We start from the raw sequence: 21369 nt of genomic DNA on the forward strand, positions 1-21369 counted from the left end.
GCCAAAAGCAACAACACCTTAACCCCCCGCCCCGATATACATGTCGAACATAAAAGTAGTCTTAAGGCGGCGGCACGAGATTGCTCGTGCGCGCGCGCGCCCGTCACACCGAAGCAGGCACATATACAGTATTGCGTTGCGTGTGTATATATCCGAGTGCGCAGCGCCGCCGCGTTCTTTTTGGCGCGCGGTAGTTGGAGCTTCCCCTCTCTGCCCCCCCACCCCGCCGGGTTCCTCTCTGTTCTTCGTCAGGCGAGTCCCCAAGTCTCTCAGTAGGGGCGGGGCGGCTTGAGTCCGCCAAGTGGCGCCGCCGCCGCCGCCGCTCGCTGATTAACGGCTGCCCCGCCCCTGCCTCTTTCGCTGCCGCCGCCCCTCCCCTGCGCCCTCCCCTTCCCGCCGCCGCCGTTGCTTGCCTGCTACTGCCGCCGCCAGCGCTGAACTGAAGCGAACTCCGGAGCGAACTGAGGAGGAGAAAGACGAAGGAAGAAGAGGAGGAGCAGCAGGCACCGCGGCGGCGGCGGCGGCGGCAGGACACAGACTCGCCAGCCACAAGCAAACGGCACTAGCGGGAAGGGAGGGAGGCAGGCGGAGCGGGAGGCGAGGCGGCGTTATCGCCACCACCAGCAGCAGAAGCAGCACCACCGGTGGTCGGGAACAGCCTTACAAGCGGCGGAGAGGACTCCTCGCGAAACAGTAGCCAAGCCCGCCCCCCGTTTGCCTGCCCGCCTCCCTCCCTCCCTTCCCCGCCGCGGAGACAGACCAGGGGGCAGCAGCAGCAGCGGCAGCCGCGCCGAGGAGAAGGAACCGCGGCCAACGTCTGCGTGTGCGGCGGGTGAGAGGAGGCGAAGCGGGCGGCGGCGGCGGCGAGGGAAACACCGGAGACTGCGCCGGCCGCGGGCGCACGGCGCTGTGGGGAAAGGCTTCCCGTGGGAGCGGCGACTGGAAACAGGGAGAAACGGCGGCGGCGGAGGAAGACTAGGGCGCAGCCCTCCGTGGTGGTGGAGGCGGAGGGGTTGGGGGGGGGTCACCGAGTTTCCCCCTATTTTTTTCCTCCTCTCTGTCTCGCCCGGGACCCAGCGGGGTGTGCTTTTGTGGCTTCTTCGTTGACGGCGCCCCCTTTCCCCCGCTCCCTCGTTTTCCTCCTTCTCACCCCCCCGGTTTTAGGGGGGGAAAGGCCTCCTCCCCCCCCTCGCGCTTCAAGCCCACATAACACACACCCCGTCTCTTTCCCCGCCTGGCGGGCGCCCAGTGCGGTGGTTGGGCGAGTGCTGGTGCGGGCGCTCGCTCGCTCTCTCCCTGCGCTTGGAATATGGTTGGGGAAATGGAAACCAAGGAGAAGCCCAAGCCGAGCCCCGATTACCTGATGCAGCTGATGAACGACAAGAAGCTCATGAGCAGCCTCCCCAACTTCTGCGGGATATTCAACCACCTCGAGAGGCTGCTGGACGAAGGTAAATGAATTTACCCCTCCCCAATCCCTCCCCCCGAAAAATCAAGAGCAACTCTCTCTTTTTAGCCGTGGCTGTGAGGGGAAAACGGTTGTTTCTCTATCGTGCCGCTCCGGTTGGGCCTCTACACACTACTGTATACGGATCCCCTTTCCCCTTCCCTCTCCCGTCCCGAAACGGGGGGTAGACTCGCCTCCCTTTCAATGGCGTCTTTCGGCCTTTCCTTCCCCCGTAAACAAAGGAGAGAAGCGGGAAGTCCCTTCGCAGAAGTTTCGGCCTTTGGGGACGAGGCGCTCGGGGAGGGAATAAAGTGTGGCTTTGTGCATTCCCTCATTTTTTATGCGTAGCTGCGTTTTTAACCGAGGGGGGAACGTCGCCGCCACATTGAGGGGGAAAAGAAGGGGGGAGGGGAGTGAAAGAGCCCAAGAGGTTGTTTTATTTTGGGAAGGGTGGGAAAAGAGAGTTCTGAGGATTACGGTAGAAAAAAAGTACGCAGGCGAAGTAGGCCGGGTGGCATGATTCATAGAAGTACTTGTGAACGAGTTTGCAGCCAGAAGAAATGAGAAACTGGGTGCTCTTGTCGAGATTTGACTGGGAGGGAGGTGGTGCAAACGTATTGCTGGGACTAGAGGGCTTAGCTCTCTCCTCCCCTGTTGGGTGGTTGCTCCGTCACAGAAAAGACGGAGTTTGTGCTTCAAGTTTGTGAGTAAACAGACCAAACTTTACTAGGTTTTGCCTTGGAAGAGTTTACACTGAAGAATAAGCGACTCGAGTGTCAAGAACAAAACGCGAAACCGCCGGTGGCGTTGTTAAATACCCACCGCACGTTCTAGGCCATGCACCTAATCCTCCTGTTCCCACTCCCACTCTGTAAAGTCACTTTTGTGGAATTAAGACCTAAGTTTTTACTGTAATCTGTGGTGTAACTCTTAGCACACTTCAAAGTTTATTTTTTAATTATTTTTTAAAAAAATCCTAATTGTATGCTTTTAAATGGCTTGAGGATTGCACCCAAAGGCTTTGCAAAACTGCCTCCTTGTCTTATTTTTAATCACGTGTTGACTTCACTTGGATCTGAACCTGATTCCTCAAACCCCCCCCCCCCCCAAAATCAAAACCCTGTCCCAAGAAATCATGAGTTTTGGCGTTCTACGAATTTTATGGGGGTAGCATAACATTTCAGTAGTTAGATATGAAAGATGTTGACATCTAGTTTCAGTCATGGTTTTGGGTATTTTATTTTTCCAATTGAGAAAAGTTTATGCAGAGTTTTAAATGGCCTTTGAAAGGTTTGTCTACACTTGAATTGGAAACTATGTTGAGCATTAGTTTGATGTCAATAGTTGTGGGATGTCGATTTACAAACTGGAATTTTATTTCTGACTCTTGTTGGGATAACACTACTATAAATGAGACAGACGTTGAAAGGATGCTATTTAGAAAGTAGCTTCAGATTGTTAGCATTTTTTCAAAAAGATTCCTTAGTATGAAATTAAGAAATGAATTTGAGCAATAGCTTCTAAAGTAACTAAATTGAGCACAGTTATAACAATGGATTGAAAAAGTTACTGAATCATCAGTTTGATCTGGAAAAGGGAGGCACAGTGAGTTTGTCACAAGAACAAAAGAGCGGAACATCTCTGGTGTCAAAAGGATATTTCAAGAAGAATATGTGAGGTCACTGAATCTTTTGAGTGTGGTATAACCTTGGAACTTCAGAAGCCTTTGAACTGGCATCTCCCCTCCCCTGTTTTGTGCAAGTCCAAAACAAGATCTGAAAGTTATCTAATTCAACAATCAAGCGGTTTCTGGTCCCTCCCTTATTTTTCTCCCCTCTTCACTTTCTGGATAGCTCAAGGCAAAAGTTCAGTTGCCCCTTTAATTCTTTCTGCCTTTTCCTGTTTGTGTTGGCTCCTGGGTGGAAGAACTGCAAATGCTGAAAACTTTCTGGAATGTTGAAAAAATGTTCTATGCAAATTAAATGAATGATCTAAATGTTTTAATATTTGAACACTAAGGGGCGCCAGTTCTTTCTTTTTGAAAAAAAGATGGGAGATTTTAAGGCTTTTTATAAACATTTTTGCCAAAATCGGCAAACAGAAGATTTAAGAAGTATGCGAGATGTTGAACTTAAAGCAAGCATATTTACATATACTGTGCTTTTTAGCTTTTATGATTGTGGTATAATCCCCCCTCCCTTTTCAAAATATTGTAGAAAGGTTTGTGCAGTAAATGAATATCTGTGAAGTAATTAAAATTGCTGTTTACTAGCTTGCTAATCATTAAACACTTAACATTTTTTACATCTGGGTTTCCTAAATTGTATTCACATTAACAAAAAATAAGAAAACATTCTGGCAATTTGATAGTTTTGTAGAACAGGGGGCAGAAAGTTTGTTTCCACCCTCTGTTATTATTGGTATTTGGCAGTTATGTCAAGCTCAAAGAGTGTAAAAGATAGCTACAATAGTAATATCAGGGCTTGGTGCATTCTAATGGAATCTATACGTATTTGTGGAAAACTGCAGATAACGTCTGTATTTTTATAGGTCAGTTGATTGTATGGGTAAATATCAATACCGTCCAAAATATTCTACATTTAATCATGTGTATACCTTTTCAAATTCAAAGGTACATGGAGATAAAGCTTCAATAATAGTGTAGATTCTCAAAATCATTGATTTTTGTTTTATTTATAAACAGTAGCAAAGTTATGTAAATTAACTTAATAAATATAAAGCTGCTTTTCTATTGGTTTATGGGAGCCTGTAGGAAGTAGAGGGAAGGGCTTTTTTTAGGTTAGAAGAACCTTTTGTTTCCAGCAATTGTCTGCCGAAAGTATTGCCACAAATTTTAGTCATGTATGCATTTTTTAAAGAAAGGGAAAAGTATCTATTTTTATGTGAATAGCAACTTGTTGAATTCCTTTTGTTTGTCTCCCCTTGTGTTATTAGTACATGGGGATTAAATATTTAATAAAGATGATGCTGAGCAAGCCAAATATCATGCTTCAACTGGAAATTGGCAAAGATATATTCAGAGTTCATTTATGTGAGATTATTATTAGAAGTCCATATCCAGGTAGGATGAAGTTTCATTGACATCTATGCTCATTATTTTTTAAAAAACCAAACAAATCTGAGTACAGAATGGCACTGTCACAGAACCTTCGCATCATGACTAATGCTACTGCCGCATAATGTATGTATCTTCCTTCTTTGGCGATCACTGTAGCTGAGTAAGATTGTCTTTCATGAATATGGTCTTAACAAGTGTGTCCGTAGGTGACTGTGGAGGCCAATTCTGGATCTGCAGAACCTTCCACAGTGGGTTTCCACAGTAGGTTTCCAAACAGAAATTGGAGCCAAACTTGGTATGCTTTTGGTTCTGAGTATTCAGTATAAAAGCGATTTGAATTGTATTTTTTTTAACCAGTTACAAAGATTGAATCCCAAGTAATTATGGAGTCCTATACATGTCTACTCTGATGTAAACACCATTCAGTTTAAGGGGGCTTCTCAGTAAGCATAAGATTGCAGCCTTAGTTTAATCTGAAAACAATAGGATGTTTAAGCCATGATGAGGTTAACATGGATCCCATTGATTCAATGAGACCCATGTTGAACTAATAGGCTGCAATCCTGTGCACATTTATCTGGGAGTTAGCTTCACTCAGCAAACTAGGGCTTGCTTCTGAGAAAATATGCAGAGCCTGAGCCTGAATCCATCCCACCACATTAAAGCTTATTCTGTTTATAAAGCAAGTGTGTGTGTGTGTATTTATTTATTTAAATCTCAATCTCTCTCTCTCTCTCTCTCTCTCTCTCTCTCTCTCTCTCTCTGTGTGTGTGTGTGTGTGTCAACAAAATTCTATGCATTAAGCATTTCCACTAAGAAGTAATTTCCATTGAACTCAGTGGAGCTTGCCACCAAGTAAGCTTTAGTAAGCTTATTTTAGAGAAAATGCTGTTTTTAACTGGTTTCTATTTTAACCTTAAATGATTTTGCTAAATTGATAGTGAAGTATGTGCTCAGTCTCTTACATATATTCTTGGAACTTCATTTTGTAGGATTTGTTTTCATTATTTGTATGCAATATTGTCTGTAGAAACTTCAACTGAATTGGAAGATTAAATTACAGCTTTAATAAATTAGGGGTACAATTCCAATATATAAATAAAGGCAAGGGATAACAAAGCCCCCCATCCTGCAAAACAGAATTTAAAATTATGATTGGAATTTTGCTATTCATGGACTTAACCTAACATGTACATTTGCTCTTGTTCATTTGGGATCAGTGAGGCATATACTGTACAGCTCTGGCCTTGTCTCTTCTGGAACCCTTTGTGGAGGGGAGGACTTTTGGCATTTTTCTCCTGCGGAAGCATATATATTCTCTGTCAGAACTGGACATTCAGGAGATTTTTTTCTGAAAAGATCAGTGGTCTGGAAGTAGCCCCCAAATTCTCAGTACCCTTGGCATAGCAACATGTATGTCTTTTGTAAAAATTATTCAAAAGGAAAAGGTTCAGTGGAGACAAACATGGAAAAAACCAGTAGCAGCCTTCTCAGATAGATTATATCAAACTGTGATAGTGTGTATACTTGGCACATATGTGTTTTCCAAAAGTCTCTGCCCTTCCTCCCCCTGGCTTGTTTGGCAGCCTTTCTGATCCCACTTACTCATGCAGAAGGTCGGATCTGCAGCTGGTGTTCAGTCAACAAGTGCTCTTGAAGAAACCCTAACGAACTTTGAATACCTCTCTTCTAGATATTTCCCAGTTCCCATCCCGTCTGCAATTGAAGTTTAAAAAGAATACAGTGAAAGGGAGGTATGAAGCCTCTTTAAGTGTATAGTGTCCAACAATTTTGTCCTGTTATGTGCTTGTAGAGCGGAAATTTCCCTCCACTGTGTGCCCTGACAAATATGTTGTGGCAGTTTTTCTAACTCTTCAGAGCAGATTTGGGGGTGCTTGGGCTATGTGTGTAGAGAGAAGTTCAATTTGTGCAAACAGACTTGGGATAACTTGGTTGAATACAACCTTATGTAGGCTGAGTTCAGATTTTGAACCACTATAAGGAGCAAAACCAGACAAAAACAAAATAAGAGAATTATGTACCAGTTTCTTAAAAACTGTTACCTGGATTCTTAATTAAAGTGGCACAAGACCCTTACAAAATTCTGGTGTTTCATTTGGCATAACTCATTTTAGTCACTTACTTTCTGTTATAAGAAAGTGAGATTGAGTACCAATTTTGAGGGGAGGAAGCTGATAGACAATCAAACTTCCAAACTCTTCTAGATATTTTTACAATTTTATAATGACACACTGTGCTTGTGGGTGCCAGTGTGTCTGCCAGTCCCTCTTACAGCTCCTGTGAAAGGTCTAGGTAAATAGCCCATCAAAAATCTGTAACACATGAGAGATTGTTTGCCTTCCTGCTTCAATCCTGTTTCTACTGGCAGCGGGTTCTGTATTGAACACCTATCCTTAAATATTTCTATGTTTCAATTGAAAGCCAGGACTGGACACCCATGCTTTTTGTGTTCTGAACATAGGAGAGGTACAAAGAGCTCTGTCAGTGCAGCAATGGATGAGGAAGATGCAATTTCTGTTGATGGGAGAGTGGGCATGCCTACACTTTTTGTGGCGCTCTCATTTTCTTTAAAGGTGGCAGCCATCTTGTGCTATACCACGCCCCTATAGCAGCCATTTTGTGACTGGTGTCCACAGCACTTACTCAGAATTCCAAATGGTGCACCCTGGCCCAGAAAGGTTAGTGGCCTATTGGCTACAAGCTATAGGCAGCCATTTTTACTGCTCCAAAAATAACCAGTGCTAGCACATTTGTAATAAAAACTTTCAAAAACTTAAAATGTTTTATAATTACAAATGTTTTCATATATTTTGGGAAGGAACAAAATACAACAACATTGTTTACGTTTTTCAAACTTATCTAGATCTGTCTTGTTCCATATTACATTTTTCAAACTTGCGGTACCTAGATCTGTCTTATACATTGCTGAATCTTTCCTGCATTTACAGTATTTCTCTTTATTATATTCTGTTTAAAGAAATGTGTGGGATTTCACAGGTACATGCTCCTCTAGTTACTAGTGTTATACACTATAAATTTAGGCTGCTTGATGTATAGAGTAATTTCCCAGATGCATGTAAACATTCTATGAGGCATGCATGTTATTTTTTTTTTTACTTTTATACTTATCCTGGTCTTAAACAATATTCTCAGCGTGGTTATGCTTTCCCTAAATGGCTTATGCTTTGCTAATGCTTTTCCTAAATTGAGAAGAAATATTTGTTAAATGGAAGAAACACCCTTTATATAGAGAAGTGTGATTACATTAATGAAAAATTATGTACATGCATGTTACAGTTAAATGACTCTGCTAGAATTCCAATGCAAAATTTTAATGTGGCTAGTATTTTAAATGCTCTCATTATTCAAATGATAGGAAGTAAGAGTTGTGTTTGAAAGTTAGACTTGCAATTAACTGTGTGACTTCGTTCAGCTTTTCTGTTTTTTCTGTTTTTAAAAGTGGTTTATAAATATGTAATTGAAAATTATTAAAATACAGAATTGTATTTCAAATTTCATGTCAATATGCATTATTATGCTTTTCTTTCCAATAAGAAAAAATTATATTTGCATAATAGGTACCCTTCTGTGACCAGCATAGCTGCTATATCATTAGGAAAGCATGAAATTTGTTATTTGGTAACTCAGTCAGGCCCATTATATTCTAACCTGCCTGGTCATCCTGACACCTTATGGTGATTGGAATATGTTTTTTCCTTAAAACCCAAAAGTCTGTTTGGGTTGACAACTTTTCATTGAGACTTTACATGTGCTGTCCTTTTTGAAATTGGTTTACACTTCAGTGATACAAAGTGGAATATGATTGTAATTTTGAAAATTCAATTGAAACACATGGCTTTGAACCCTTCATTAAGTCCAATTTGTATGTTGGATGTACTGCTAGAGTAAGAAATACAATAGTTCTGTGTGTTGTGGTAAGAGAGGCTATTGGTGATGAATTTAATTCACTACATTAGTTGCATTGAAGCAGGAAGCTGATCATTCAAAACTCCTTGCTTTGATGAAGTTATGAAAAGAAACACTGACACAGGCAAGCAAATAAAAGGTGCAATCAAACATACAAAATTGCTTTTATTTATAGAATGGTTATAGGACATTGCCATTAATATAAAATGCATAAAGTATTCCTTATTTTGGGGGGTGGCAGTTTAGAGGGTATAGTCAGATTTGTAAACATCATACTGAATACTTTGAATCTCAGCTTCCCTTCCCCAGATAATCAGATTCTGAGGGTGAAACATGCAAACTTCTGTTTCAGTTTACTTGCCTGTGGTTCTAGATCGTCCATTAATTTTAATGTTCTATATGTGCAAGTGGTAACAAAATGCTAAATTTGCAGTATATGAAGGCCTTCAAATTTTCCTGAGTAATTTCTATGTTTGCTGCTTCCAATGGATACATTAATTTTGTTTGTCCTGTTGAAATATCAAATATAGTTCTACTTTGTAGAATAGGTGTAAAATATATGATGTCATTACAGCTGCTACTAGCTTGTGTTAGAAGGCTTAAAGGCCTTAAAACTTGAAATGTTAGAAATTGGTGGAATTGCACCTCCCAGTTTGATGTCACAGTGTTTGGTTGTTGAGTGGAAAAGAGTCATTTTTTCAAGAGCTTTCATAGGTTAAGCCTATTGTCGCTCTGATGCGTGAGGTGGAAGTGGTTGGAGTATAACAGTTAAGGATCAGCTGAAGAAACTGTGTTGGTAGCAATAACAATAAGCCTCTTCTTTCAGGTACTGCAAGCTTTTGACTGGGATTGAAAGAACTACAGTAGACCCTCCGGATATGAACTTAATTCGTTCCGGGGGTCCGTATGTACCCCAAAAAGTCCGCACCTAGAAGCGCCACTTCTGCGCATGTGTGGGTGGGTGGGTGGGGGCAAAACCCGAAAGTATACACTTCCGGGTTTGCCGTGTTCACAACCCGACAGTTATGTTACCCGAAGGTAACATAACCTGAGGGTCCACTGTACTAAACTGTAAGGCGACATAGGCTTTTTTTTTTTTTTTGAATGACAGTCTACCATGCAGCACATAGCAGACTACTTTTAAAAAGTTGAGTGTATAGTATTGGTAATGAAGCAAATAGTCCAGCCATTTAGTTCTTAGTTGTGTTGTTTTCAATGCATAAATGGGAAATAAAAAATACCAGACAATGCAGGATTAGATGCAAGTGGTATGGAAATATGTAACAGTTACTTGTATTAATGTATAATTGTTACAGCAGACACATAATTGTGGACTTCAAGTTTAGCACTGCAAGTAGAATCTGAAAGATACAGTACAGCCGATTCTTTGAAACGTCTGGAGTTGAGAAAGTTAATCTGAATGTCTGTGCAATGATGCATTTACTTATAGGTCAACTGCTGCAAGTAGAATCTTACCTCAGTACTTCAGCATTCAGAGTCAGGGGCACTGTTTCAGGGTCCAGGGAGAGGGCAAAAAGATTGTGCATGCTGACTTTGATTAAGAGTGCACTTCTATGTTTGACATTAAGGTGCTCATCTGCTTGTAAGGATTGCTTCCACACTAACCCTTTTCCCTTTAATTTCCATACCTAGTTCAGTCCAGACAGTGTTTTCAAATAACTGCAGTCCACCGTGTGTGTGTGTGTGTGTGTGTGTGTGTGTGTGTGTGTGTGTATACAGCCTATTTTGTGGCAATTGGTAAAAAAATGCTGAGGCATTGTCAGCCTGTTCAGTGTTAATAGAGTTTGACCAGACTGCGAGAGGCAGTGGAAGACAGGAGTGCCTGGCGTGCTATGGTCCATGGGGTCAGGAAGAGTCGGACACGACTAAACAACAACAGCAACTACTATTGATTTGCTCTCTGGATTTTAGGCACTTCTTTCTGTGATGTTGCCTACTTTTCTGTCATGGTGATAATGATATTCACTATAGATAATAGTTATTGTGCCACTGTATCTATTCACTATAGATCAGGGGTCAGCTGAGCCTAGGGCTTGCTGATCAGAAGGTCAGTGGTTTGAATCCCCACGACGGGGTGAGCTCCTGTTGCTTGGTTCCAGCTCCTCCCAACCTAGCAGTTCGAAAGCACCTCAAAGTGCAAGTAGATAAATAGGTAGCGCTCCAGCGGAAAGGTAAACGGCGTTTCCGTGTGCTGCTCTGGTTCACCTGAAGCGGCTTTGTCATGCTGGCCACATGACCTGCAAGCTGTATGCCGGCTCCCTCGGCCAATAATGCGAGATGAGCGCGCAACTCCAGAGTCAGTCACGACTGGATCTAATGGTCAGGGGTCCCTTTACCTTTACCTTTTTTATTCTGATGAATACAACAATTGGTTATTGTGTATCACTGTCCCATTGTTGGTAAAATATTTCTATGCAAGTGTTATGTTCACTACCTAGATGCTTTGTTTATTCTATAAAAGCCACTGAATTCAGCGAAACATTTAGGCAAAATATGCACACAGGATGCTGCTAACTTAATAAATGAGGATTATTGCCTAGTTCTCCCTGGATGCTAAAGGCTATACTATAGTTGTGTATGACATCCAAGTTTGGAGTAATCCTTTTGGTGTATTTCAGTTTGATTATACAAGTCTTGGTAAGGAGCTAAAATTGGGGCTTGCCACTGAAACATCCTCTCATCCAGGGGACATGTTGCATATTACTTTTGGCATCACACTCAGCTTTGGAAGTACTCTGACTGTGTCAAAAGCCCAGGCAAGTTTAGTGTGACCCTCTTGCCCTGCCCTTGCAGGTTTCAAGTTTGGTTTCAGGGATATGGAGACGTGTGTTACTTCAGTTATGCTGACCCAACACAAAGGGTTGAGTAATAAGGGGACTGTTGTGAGAACTTGTAACTGAGGGCTTTACAGGAGTCACTGAAAACTGCAGCAGTTTGTTCTGTTCTGGTACCTGTTGCTTTCAACGTGACGGGCAGATGCAGCTGACCTTGCTGGTTCCAGTATTGGGTGAGAGTTCCCTAGTGTATCATTTTATTAAGCTGTGTGAAATAGATGTTTGGTGCAACTTTTCCAAAATACACCAAAAGCCTATATCCAAAATATGCAATAAGTTTTGATAGATTCTTTGGGGTGTCAGTGTTAAATAAACAAACCATTTAGTGCAGTCAGGCTTTCTTTAAGCTAGGCTGTTGAATGTAAGATTCAGGGGCTTACGCAGTCCTCTTCTTTAGGTCTCCACAGTTTCACTCCATTACTAAATCATTCCTTAGAGCATGGCCATTTTTAGAGCCTAAAAGGCTGACCTACCAGTAACTGTTACATGTCACAACATAAGCATCTCTTCCATTCCACTTAATAGCTCTGTAGCTATAGGGGGTTCCAGAACTGACAGTTTGTTAAAGAAAATATGTGGATGAGTAACTATGGTTCAGTGGAAAAGCATAATTACAAAAAGGATGGTAAGGCATTTGTTTGTGAGAGGATTTTGGAGGGCAAGCAAGGGGCATGTATGAAGGGACCTTAAATGGATAATTTGAAACTTTAGGGTACCTAGATATGTAGTTGGTAATGAGAAGCAGAGATGTTAGGAAGTTGTTGCTTTTTCCAGGTTAAGCTCTAGGGAGGCCCCACATAAGAGTGAGTGAAGAGTGAGTGAAACAATTACCCAGAAGCTGAAAGTGTCTTTTCTTTAGGGCTCTTACTTTGCACTAGCAGTTTAAATGATAACCTATGCTAAACACTCCTTTATAATATAGTTTGCATTACTAATTAAAGCTAAAGGTTTCATTTCAGCTTGTTGAAGAGTTTGTTAAGCAATTGCCCAGTGTGTTCTATAAGTTGAACATATGCTTGTTTACTCAGAAGCAAGTGCTATTGGGTTCAGTCAAGCTTACTGTCAAGTAAATATGTAATAGAATTGCAGTCTTAGAATCAAAGTTGGAACAGAAGCAGATTTTTAACTAATAGAAATATAACAGATTTGTCTATTCCCCTTTTAAGCAGATAACTTTACTCATATCCCACCCCAACTTTTGGGGCCTAGGGAAGTGTTAACAGAGTCTTTGAATGTTGCCAAAATTTGAATTTTATTACTAATTCACTTTTTAATATACATTGCCTTTGATCTTTGAAGGGCTTTAAAATATTGTGAACTTAGGCATTAAAGCAAAGTTGTATCTTCTTGTGTTAGCACAGTTTGTTAGGGAGGCTATTGAAGGAGGTAGCAAATCACGTTGTTCTCTCATCGCTGTAGGATTTTTCATTTCTATACCTCTTTATATTTTTAAGAAAAAATCTCAAAGCAGTTTAAAATGCATTGAAACATCAAATAAAACAATCCAGAATAAAACTTTACTGAATAAAGTATACAGTGGCTTTTGACACCATCGACCATAACATCCTTCTGGACCGTCTAGAGGGCTTGGGAGCTGGGGGCACTGTCATGCAGTGGTTCCGCTCCTTCCTCCTGGGCCGTGTTCAGAAAGTGGTGGGGGGGGATGAGTGTTCAGACCCCTGGGCTCTCACTTGTGGGGTGCCTCAGGGTTCTGTCCTCTCCCCCATGCTTTTTAACATCTATATGCAGCCGCTGGGAGAGATCATCAGGGGGTTTGGGCTGGGTGTCCATCAGTATGTTGATGATACCCAGCTCTAACTCTCTTTTAAATCAGAACCAGTGAAGGCGGTGAAGGTCCTGTGTGAGTGCTTGGAGGCGGTTGGAGGATGGATGGCGGCTAACAGATTGAGATTGAATCCTGACAAGACAGAAGTACTGTTTGTGGGGGACAGGAGGCAGGCGGGTGTGGAGGACTCCCTGGTCCTGAATGGGGTAACTGTGCCCCTGAAAGACCAGGTGCGCAGCCTGGGAGTCATTTTAGACTCACAGCTGTCCATGGAGGCACAGGTCAACTCTGTGTCCAAGGCAGCTGTTTATCAGCTCCATCTGGTACGCAGGCTGAGTCCCTACCTGCCCACTGACTGTCTCTCCAGAGTGGTGCATGCTCTAGTTATCTCTCGCTTGGACTACTGCAATGCGCTCTACGTGGGGCTACCTTTGAAGGTGACCCGGAAACTACAACTAATCCAGAATGCGGCAGATAGACTGGTGACTGGGAGCGGCCGCCGAGACCACATAACACCGGTCCTGAAAGACCTACATTGGCTCCCAGTACGTTTCCGAGCAGAATTCAAAGTGTTGGTGTTGACCTTTAAAGCCCTAAACGGCCTCGGTCCGGTATACCTGAAGGAGCGTCTCCACCCCCATCGTTCTGCCCGGACACTGAGGTCCAGCTCCGAGGGCCTTCTGGCGGTTCCCTCACTACGAGAAGCCAAGTTACAGGGAACCAGGCAGAGGGCCTTCTCGGTAGTGGCACCCACCCTGTGGAATGCCCTCCCACTAGAGGTCAAAGAGAACAAAAATTACCAGACCTTTAGAAGGCATCTCAAGGCAGCCCTGTTTAGGGAAGCTTTTAATGTTTGATGGATTTCTGTATTTTAATGTTTGATGGATTTCTGTATTTTAGAAATTCTGTTTTGTTGGAAGCTGCCCAGAGTGGCTGGGGGAACCCGGCCAGATGGGCGGGGTATAAATAATAAATTATTATTATTATTATTATTATTATTATTATTATTATTATTATTATTATTATTATTACATTCAAAGCAACATAATTAACAGGAAACTAACTTATTCCTTGAAGATTCCGAAACAAAACATTATAAAGGAGGTCAACTACGCAAAGCTTTTCAGAAAGTTTTGCAGTCTATGTTATCTAATTTATTTAACAATGCAAGTATCATCAGGTTGTATATATGGTTAGTATCCAGGGCTTTGTTAGTGCATCATCCAACCACATAATGATATCATGTACTCTTTGGCCAACAGAAAGCCAGCTCTGCTACTTTGGTTATTCAACTTCAGATACTTTTAATATCTGCAACTCAAAATTCTGAAGATCTGCTTCCCACCCCTCCAAGTATATTAGTACAGTTATACCTCGTGTTGCATCTGCTTCATGTTGCATCTTTTTGCGTTATGTCCCGTGGCAACCCAGAAGTACCGGAACAGAAGTGCCAAATCGCGCCTGCGCAGACACAGCGCTTCGAGTTACGGGCATTTCAGGGTATGGACGGGCCTCAGGAACGGATCCCCTCCGTAACTTTAGGTACCATGCCACTGTAAATGAAACCAACTCAATGCCCTTCCTCTTTCTAAAACCAGCAGTTATTTCTGAAGTCACTGTCCCCAGTATAATTTACAGGACTGTAAACTAAATCTTTCCTTGTGAAAAAAAATAGTTAACATGTGTTTACATCTTTTAAATTCTCAAAGAACATTCCTTGTTATAGTATGAAGGAGGAGGGTGTTTCTTCTTAGTGATTTAATACACAGAAACTACCACTATTTGAGTGAAAATATTACAGCTTTCCAGGGTGGATAAAAACCAATGATTTTTTTTAAAAAAAAATATCAAAAAAATCTGATTTTTTTTTGATTTAAATCTGATTTTTTTGATTTAAATCTGATTTTTTTTAAATAAAATGCTTTTTGAGGAAAATATATTACCATCCAAAGGTTATTCCATCATGAAATAAAGATTAGTTTTTTAATTATGTAGAATAAGGTTATATATGTTTAATTTTTGGGCTAAATAAATGCCATTAATCCATTCACAATGTCATGCTCTTCCAGAGGTTTTTGTAATATTATTGGGCAGTTTCTCTGCCTACAAGATATTATCACAGGTGCTTGGTTTACTTTTGCAGTTCTCAAAACTGAATTTGACTCAACAGAGATCACATGCCTCCTCTTCACAGCAAAAATGTTATAACATGAACAGAGTTGAGAAAAAGACCTTAATCCTATTGTTCTACAAACCTATGAATACAGAAACAACCCCTTCAGTGCTAAGTTTCAAGAAGTTCAGTGAATAGAATAGAAACAATATTTTTCTGATTGTTTGGAGTATTTAAGTTTTTCATGTGTAGGCTGGGCTGACAGTCTAAGTTTCTTAATATATATATATATATTTGTTTTTGTTTAGCCAAATTAGTTAACAAACATGGATGTTTGTTTAAGCAAGTAACATATGCTGTAATGTTATTGTTTCAGTTGAATAAATCTATTTAAATTGTTATTGTTAAGGTAATGATTATTTTTCTCCTTCCTAAGTACAACAGTAAAGTTGTCCAAATATGAATGATTAACCTATTAAACTGGGGATAAAAACTATTATGAAAAGTTGTTATTCTAAAAATCTTCATCTACTTGCATATTAAAGTTATACCAGCAAGAATTAGTCTTTATGTAGAAAACTATGATTTAAATCAAGCCTTACTGACTAGTGATTTAAATCAAATCCACCCTGCAGCTTTCCAAAAATTATAAAAGTTTAAAATAAGTCTCATTTAAAATACTAAGTACTAGAATTACAATGGTTTCAAAATGAGTTCATCAGTATTATAAATACAGTGTTGGTGTTGACCTTTAAAGCCCTAAATGGCCTCGGTCCAGTATACCTGACGGAGCGTCTCCTCCCCCAGCGTTCTGCCCGGACACTGAGATCCAGCGCCGAGGGCCTTCTGGCGGTTCCCTCGCTACGAGAAGCCAAGTTACAGGGAACCAGGCAGAGGGCCTTCTCGGTAGTGGCACCCACCCTGTGGAATGCCCTCCCACCAGAGATCAAAGAGAATAACAATTACCAGACCTTTAGAAGGCATCTTAAGGCAGCCCTGTTTAGGGAAGCTTTTAATGTTTGATGGATTTCTGTATTTTAATGTTTTGTTGGAAGCCGCCCAGAGTGGCTGGGGGAACCCGGCCAGATGGGCGGGGTATAAATAATAAATTATTATTATTATTACAGTGGAACCTTGGTTTACGCCTACCTCCGTTTACGAAAACCTCCGTTTACGAACTCCGCGGACCCGGAAGTGTTTATATCCGGGTTCCACGGCGTCGGATGCACAGAAGCGATCTGCGCAGTGCGTGCGCAGAAGCGCTCTATCTGTGCCTTGGCGAGCGAACGCCTCAGCGGAACGGATTGCGTTCGCAAACCGAGGTACCACTGTAACTGAATGACACAATTGGATACAACCCAGTGTGTTTAACCTTGTGATAGTAAGGCTTCCATCAGGAGAAGTGTATCTGAAGAAGTGTACTGTATCTGAAGAAGTGTGCATGCACACGAAAGCTCTTACCAAAATATAAACTTAGTTGGTCTTTAAGGTGCTACTGAAGGAATTTTTTTATTTTGCTTCGACTCAGACCAACACGGCTACCTACCTGTAATCAGGAGAATGGATAGAGAAGCCAGTTTTGGTGCTTCCCCTCACCCTTCTAGCTTTCTGTGCGCCTTAAATCTATTAAGGTGAGTCTTCTAATCTCCAGAGTAGATATATGGGGTATAAGAAGCTGCTTGGAGATGGTATTGCGAAAACCTGCTTCTCTCCCCATTCTGCTGACTGACCCTGTTGGATCCATTGGCATAAGCTTCTGCAAATAAGCTTCAATTTCATTTGGTTCTTAGAAGAAAAGGGACGATTGTATCATCCCCAATGGTAAGCTGGTCTTCCATCTTTGTTACCAAGCCAGAAGGAAGAATGAGGAAGCTATTCTATACTTGCAGCTTTCATGACAATGTGCCTTTAAAGAGCAGAGTTGCTGTTGCTTGTTGGTGGTCCTTTGCTGATATAAATTACCTGTGTTTAGAATGCTGACAAACCTACTAATAAAAGCTTTGGAGCACTAGTAATAATTGGTATTTTAGAAAGCATAAGAACACTTCAAATATTAAAGTTCACAAAAAGTAATTCAAATCTAGGTAAGCTTATGGGAGAAAATTAAAAGGATGCTGTATGATTTTGTGTGTGTGTGTATATATATATATATATATACCGTGTTTCTCATATTATAAGACACGTCTTATATTTATTTTTTCCTCAAAAAAACACACTATGGCTTATTTTCAAGGGATGTCTTATTTTTTTCCTCCTCCTCCTGCCGCGGCCGGCATTGCTGCTGCGCCTATCACTATGTCTTATTTTCGGGGTATGGCTTATATTCCTTGAATGCTTAAAAATCCTGCTATGGCTTATTTTATAGGTATGTCTTAAAATATGAGAAACAGGGTATATATATCCATATAGCTTGTTTTGAGCAAAAGAATTTACCCAAAGGCAGGATATAGTTAAAACAGAAAATATTGAGGAAGGAATCTGTCATTATATATCTCCATTGTGTTCGTGTATTCTTTGTGGACTTCACATAGGCATCTGGTTGGCTATTGTGGAAAACCGGATGACGGACTTGATAGGGCCTTGGCCTGATCCAGCAGGGCTATTCTTATGTTCATCCTGTCTTATGATGGTCTATAGATTGAGTGCTTCCAGTTGCTGCTGTGTATATCTCTTTTCTGTCCCTAGCTCTCTTGTTAAATATTACAGAGCTTAAAAGAAATCTGAATGGGAAGGGTATGGAAAGAGTGGGGTATTTTCAGAGGCCAGGAGGGAGACAGAAGTAAAGGATGGAAGGATGCATTAAGGGGGAAGGGAGGGGAATGCAGTTAGCTTTCAGATTTATCTGGAAGGCTGGCCTGGTGTGAAATCTCTCGGTGAAGAATAATAGCAATATTAATTGTGTAGCTGGGTTGTGCTAAAACTTGAAATAAACGTGTTTGAGTTCCATGTTTAGTTTGTTTTATTTGACAGTATGAGCTGGTTGTAAAACACTCATTTTACTAGACAAACAAGGTTGCTTTAATGGTTTTACAGTAGGGCTATTTAGACTTATAAAACTTATTTGCAGTAGATAGTGAGCAATCATAATACTGAACATCCGCTATCAGATAGACTTGATACAAAAGGAAAACATGGCGTAAGAAAAAGAAGTACATTGATATCCCACTTTTAGATAATAACCAAGTAGAATGTCTAGTGCAAAAGGCTACTGAGGGGAGGGGGAGGAACTAAATGGCACTTGGTCCCAGCTATGGAGGTGCCTTTATAGTCTTGCCTGGCTTTTTAATGCAGCTAAAGTGGAATTGTCCCAAATAAAGAAATTTCTGTGAAAAGAGGGACAGAGCATATTTTATGTAATTTTCCACATGTGTTGTGGTATTTAGTGACATTTATACGCAATAGTAAAGCAAATAGAAGGGGAAGAAATGGAGGCAGTGAGATATTTTACTTTCTTGGGTTCCATGATCACTGCAGATGGTGACAGCAGTCACGAAATTAAAAGTCTCCTGCTTCTTGGGAGAAAAGCAATGACAAACCTAGACAGCATCTTAAAAAGCAGAGACATCACCTTGCCGACAAAGGCTCGTATAGTAAAAACTATGGTTTTCCCAGTAGTGATGTATGGAAGTGAGAGGTGGACCATAAAGAAAGCTGATCGCCGAAGAATTGATGCTTTTGAATTATAGTGCTGGAGGAGACTCTTGAGAGTCCCATGGACTGCAAGAAGATCAAACCTATCCATTCTGAAGGAAATCAGCCCTGAGTGCTCACTGGAAGGGCAGATCCTGAAGCTGAGGCTCCAATACTTTGGGCACCTCATGAGAAGAGAAGACTCCCTGGAAAGATCCTGATGTTGGGAAAGATTGAGGGCACGACAGAGGACGAGATGGTTGGACAGTGTTCTCGAAGCTACCAACATGAGTCTGACCAAACAGCGGGAGGCAGTGGAAGACAGGAATGCCTGGCGTGCTCTGGTCCATGGGGTCACAAAGAGTCGGACACGACTAAACAACTAAACAGCAACATAATAGTAAAGCCATTCAGTTGAATGTATTTGAAATAATGCTTTCTTTAAAAAGCTGATTCCTAAACAATAACATAATAAGCTTGACAGTTTTTTAGACTGCTTTTTGAGGCATATGGGATGAGTTTGTAAAATTAGTACACTTAAATTTATTTATGAAAAGGAGCAGATATCTTCTGATAGACCTTATGCCTAGTTCTACCTTGGCTAATTCATTAAGTGCCTTTAAATGTCATTGGAAGTAATCTACTAGTTAGAATTCAGTGTTCTAGCAGAACTTGGGATACACACCAGCACATGTGAAAAATGTTTGTCTTAAATGTGGGTGTAGAAGTGAGATGTAAATGTCTTCATGCAAAATGTTTGTCTTAAATGTGGGTTTGGTAGTGTTGATAGGTGGGATTATAATTACAATAAACAGACAAATGCCAAAGTAGTCCTCTAAGCGAGTGACAAAATATCAAAGCCAATTACAGACACCTATTCCCTTAATGCTTTTCTCAGAGACCAGCCATGCAAATAGGAGGCAGAATCATTGTAGAACAGTTTTTCTATTCCCCAACACCAGTAACATTATCAAAAATTCAGTGTTTTACTCCCCCCACCCCAGGCGCAAGGACATCCATAAGTGTGAACAAAGCTGATTTCTGGCCAAAGCCAGACGTGAACCAATATTGGAATGACTCCAGAGATAATTGGTTTCCTCCAAAAATTCTTGTGGCTGACCCACTGCTGCCTACTTGAACACCTTGTCCAAAGAGGGGTATGGAGATACCCCGGGGAGGCTTTTTTCCTCCAATGGATGTACCACCAGCTCCTTCAAAATAGCCATGTGTATGCGTACACATACACTTTACTGTTGGTCTTATCAGGAAAGCAATTTATTGTTTTTATGGCTTTCGCTGAATAAGGTACGGTAGAGTGACTGAACAGCTATAATCTAATCAAGTTCAGTGTTTTATATAACATTTGAATGCCTGCATACTAATAGAGGAATGTGAACTTAACCTGCTGAACATTATTCTTAAACAAATGTCCAGTTAGTTGGTCCCTTTATGATTCATTTTAATTGGAGTGACTGCCCTGCATTTCACTGCAAGCAAAAGGCAAAATATGTTTGACTTTCAGTGCTTGATGGTTGAGCTTGCTTCTTTTCCTCATCTGGACATGTAGGAGTTTGATTACCATTTTAATTGAGTTTCTGAAATTTTGAACATGTTTCTTTACAGGTGTGGAAAATCAAATAAAATTGTTGCATTTGCATACTTGCAACGTACTTTTAAATATAACTTAAGTTACAGCTTGTTAATGAATACTGAACACAGCCTGTAGGTATCTACAAACTACTGTAGTCGCAAATGTTTTTGATAGCCCACTTGCCCACATAAGCGCAGCCTGTCCCATCTTTCAATAAAATCAGAGAATTGCTAACAGTACATATGGCATGCTCCCCCAGTCTCAAGTCGTGCACTACTTTTTTGAAGAAAATGAACATTGCACCATCTCTTCTATACTCAGCACAACCAAAGAGCGCTATCTTCTTCCCAGCAGAAAAATGTGAGTTCTCCCAACACTTGAACTCCCTTTACGTTAGCAGACTTTGTTTTTTGTGCCTGCCCACTGTACAGTTTTCCAATTGGTGCATTGGCATAGAGCAGTAGAAATTCATTTTCAGTATTAAAATGAAAAAAGACCAATGAACCCAACTCTCCTTTCCCAAGAAGTCTAGTCCAGATCTTTCTGCCTTAGTTGCAGCAACTTTGTTACAAGCCAGTTTGTTTTTAAAGTAGGGAGGATAAAATAGCTGGTGTATTTTAAGGCTAAGTTGGTGTAAACATTATTTTTTGAGAGGAGGGAGATGGGGCAGAAGATAGGTCAACTCTTTATTTGCAGTGGAGGTGTACTCTTTGCTGACATGACAGGTTTGGGAAGAGGCTTGGGAAAAGGGTCTTGAAATGGAGAAGCAGGATAGAGCTTGAGGAAAGGATATGCATGGAAGTGAGAAATAAAAAGAGTATAAGCAGAAGCAGGCAGCACCATTTTTAATCTATTGTAGAGGACTTCAGCAGTGTGGCAGGATTGACAATGACAGGCAGATCTGGCAAGCATAGTTTACC

The 21369-nt window shown here is 41.2% G+C and overlaps 1 protein-coding gene across 9 annotated transcripts in view; it reads left to right on the forward strand.

Moving 5' to 3' along the window:
* Nucleotides 1–389: 389 nt before the first annotated feature.
* QKI (QKI, KH domain containing RNA binding) overlaps nucleotides 390–21369 on the forward strand; it is a 125838-nt gene continuing 104858 nt past the window's right edge. For 3 of the 9 annotated variants that reach the window (XM_035108586.2, XM_035108589.2, XM_035108591.2), the window contains exon 1: nucleotides 391–1451. In XM_035108586.2, coding sequence (XP_034964477.1) covers nucleotides 1310–1451 — 142 coding nt within the window. In that variant the 5' untranslated portion in view covers nucleotides 391–1309. Of the gene's footprint in view, nucleotides 1452–21369 lie in introns of all 9 variants that reach the window. The other 6 variants (XR_009557358.1, XR_004692152.2, XM_035108592.2 and 3 more) reach the window with 3 other exon arrangements.

This window comes from Zootoca vivipara, chromosome 3 (genome assembly GCF_963506605.1).
Source record: "Zootoca vivipara chromosome 3, rZooViv1.1, whole genome shotgun sequence".
Taxonomy (NCBI): Eukaryota; Metazoa; Chordata; class Lepidosauria; order Squamata; family Lacertidae; genus Zootoca; species Zootoca vivipara.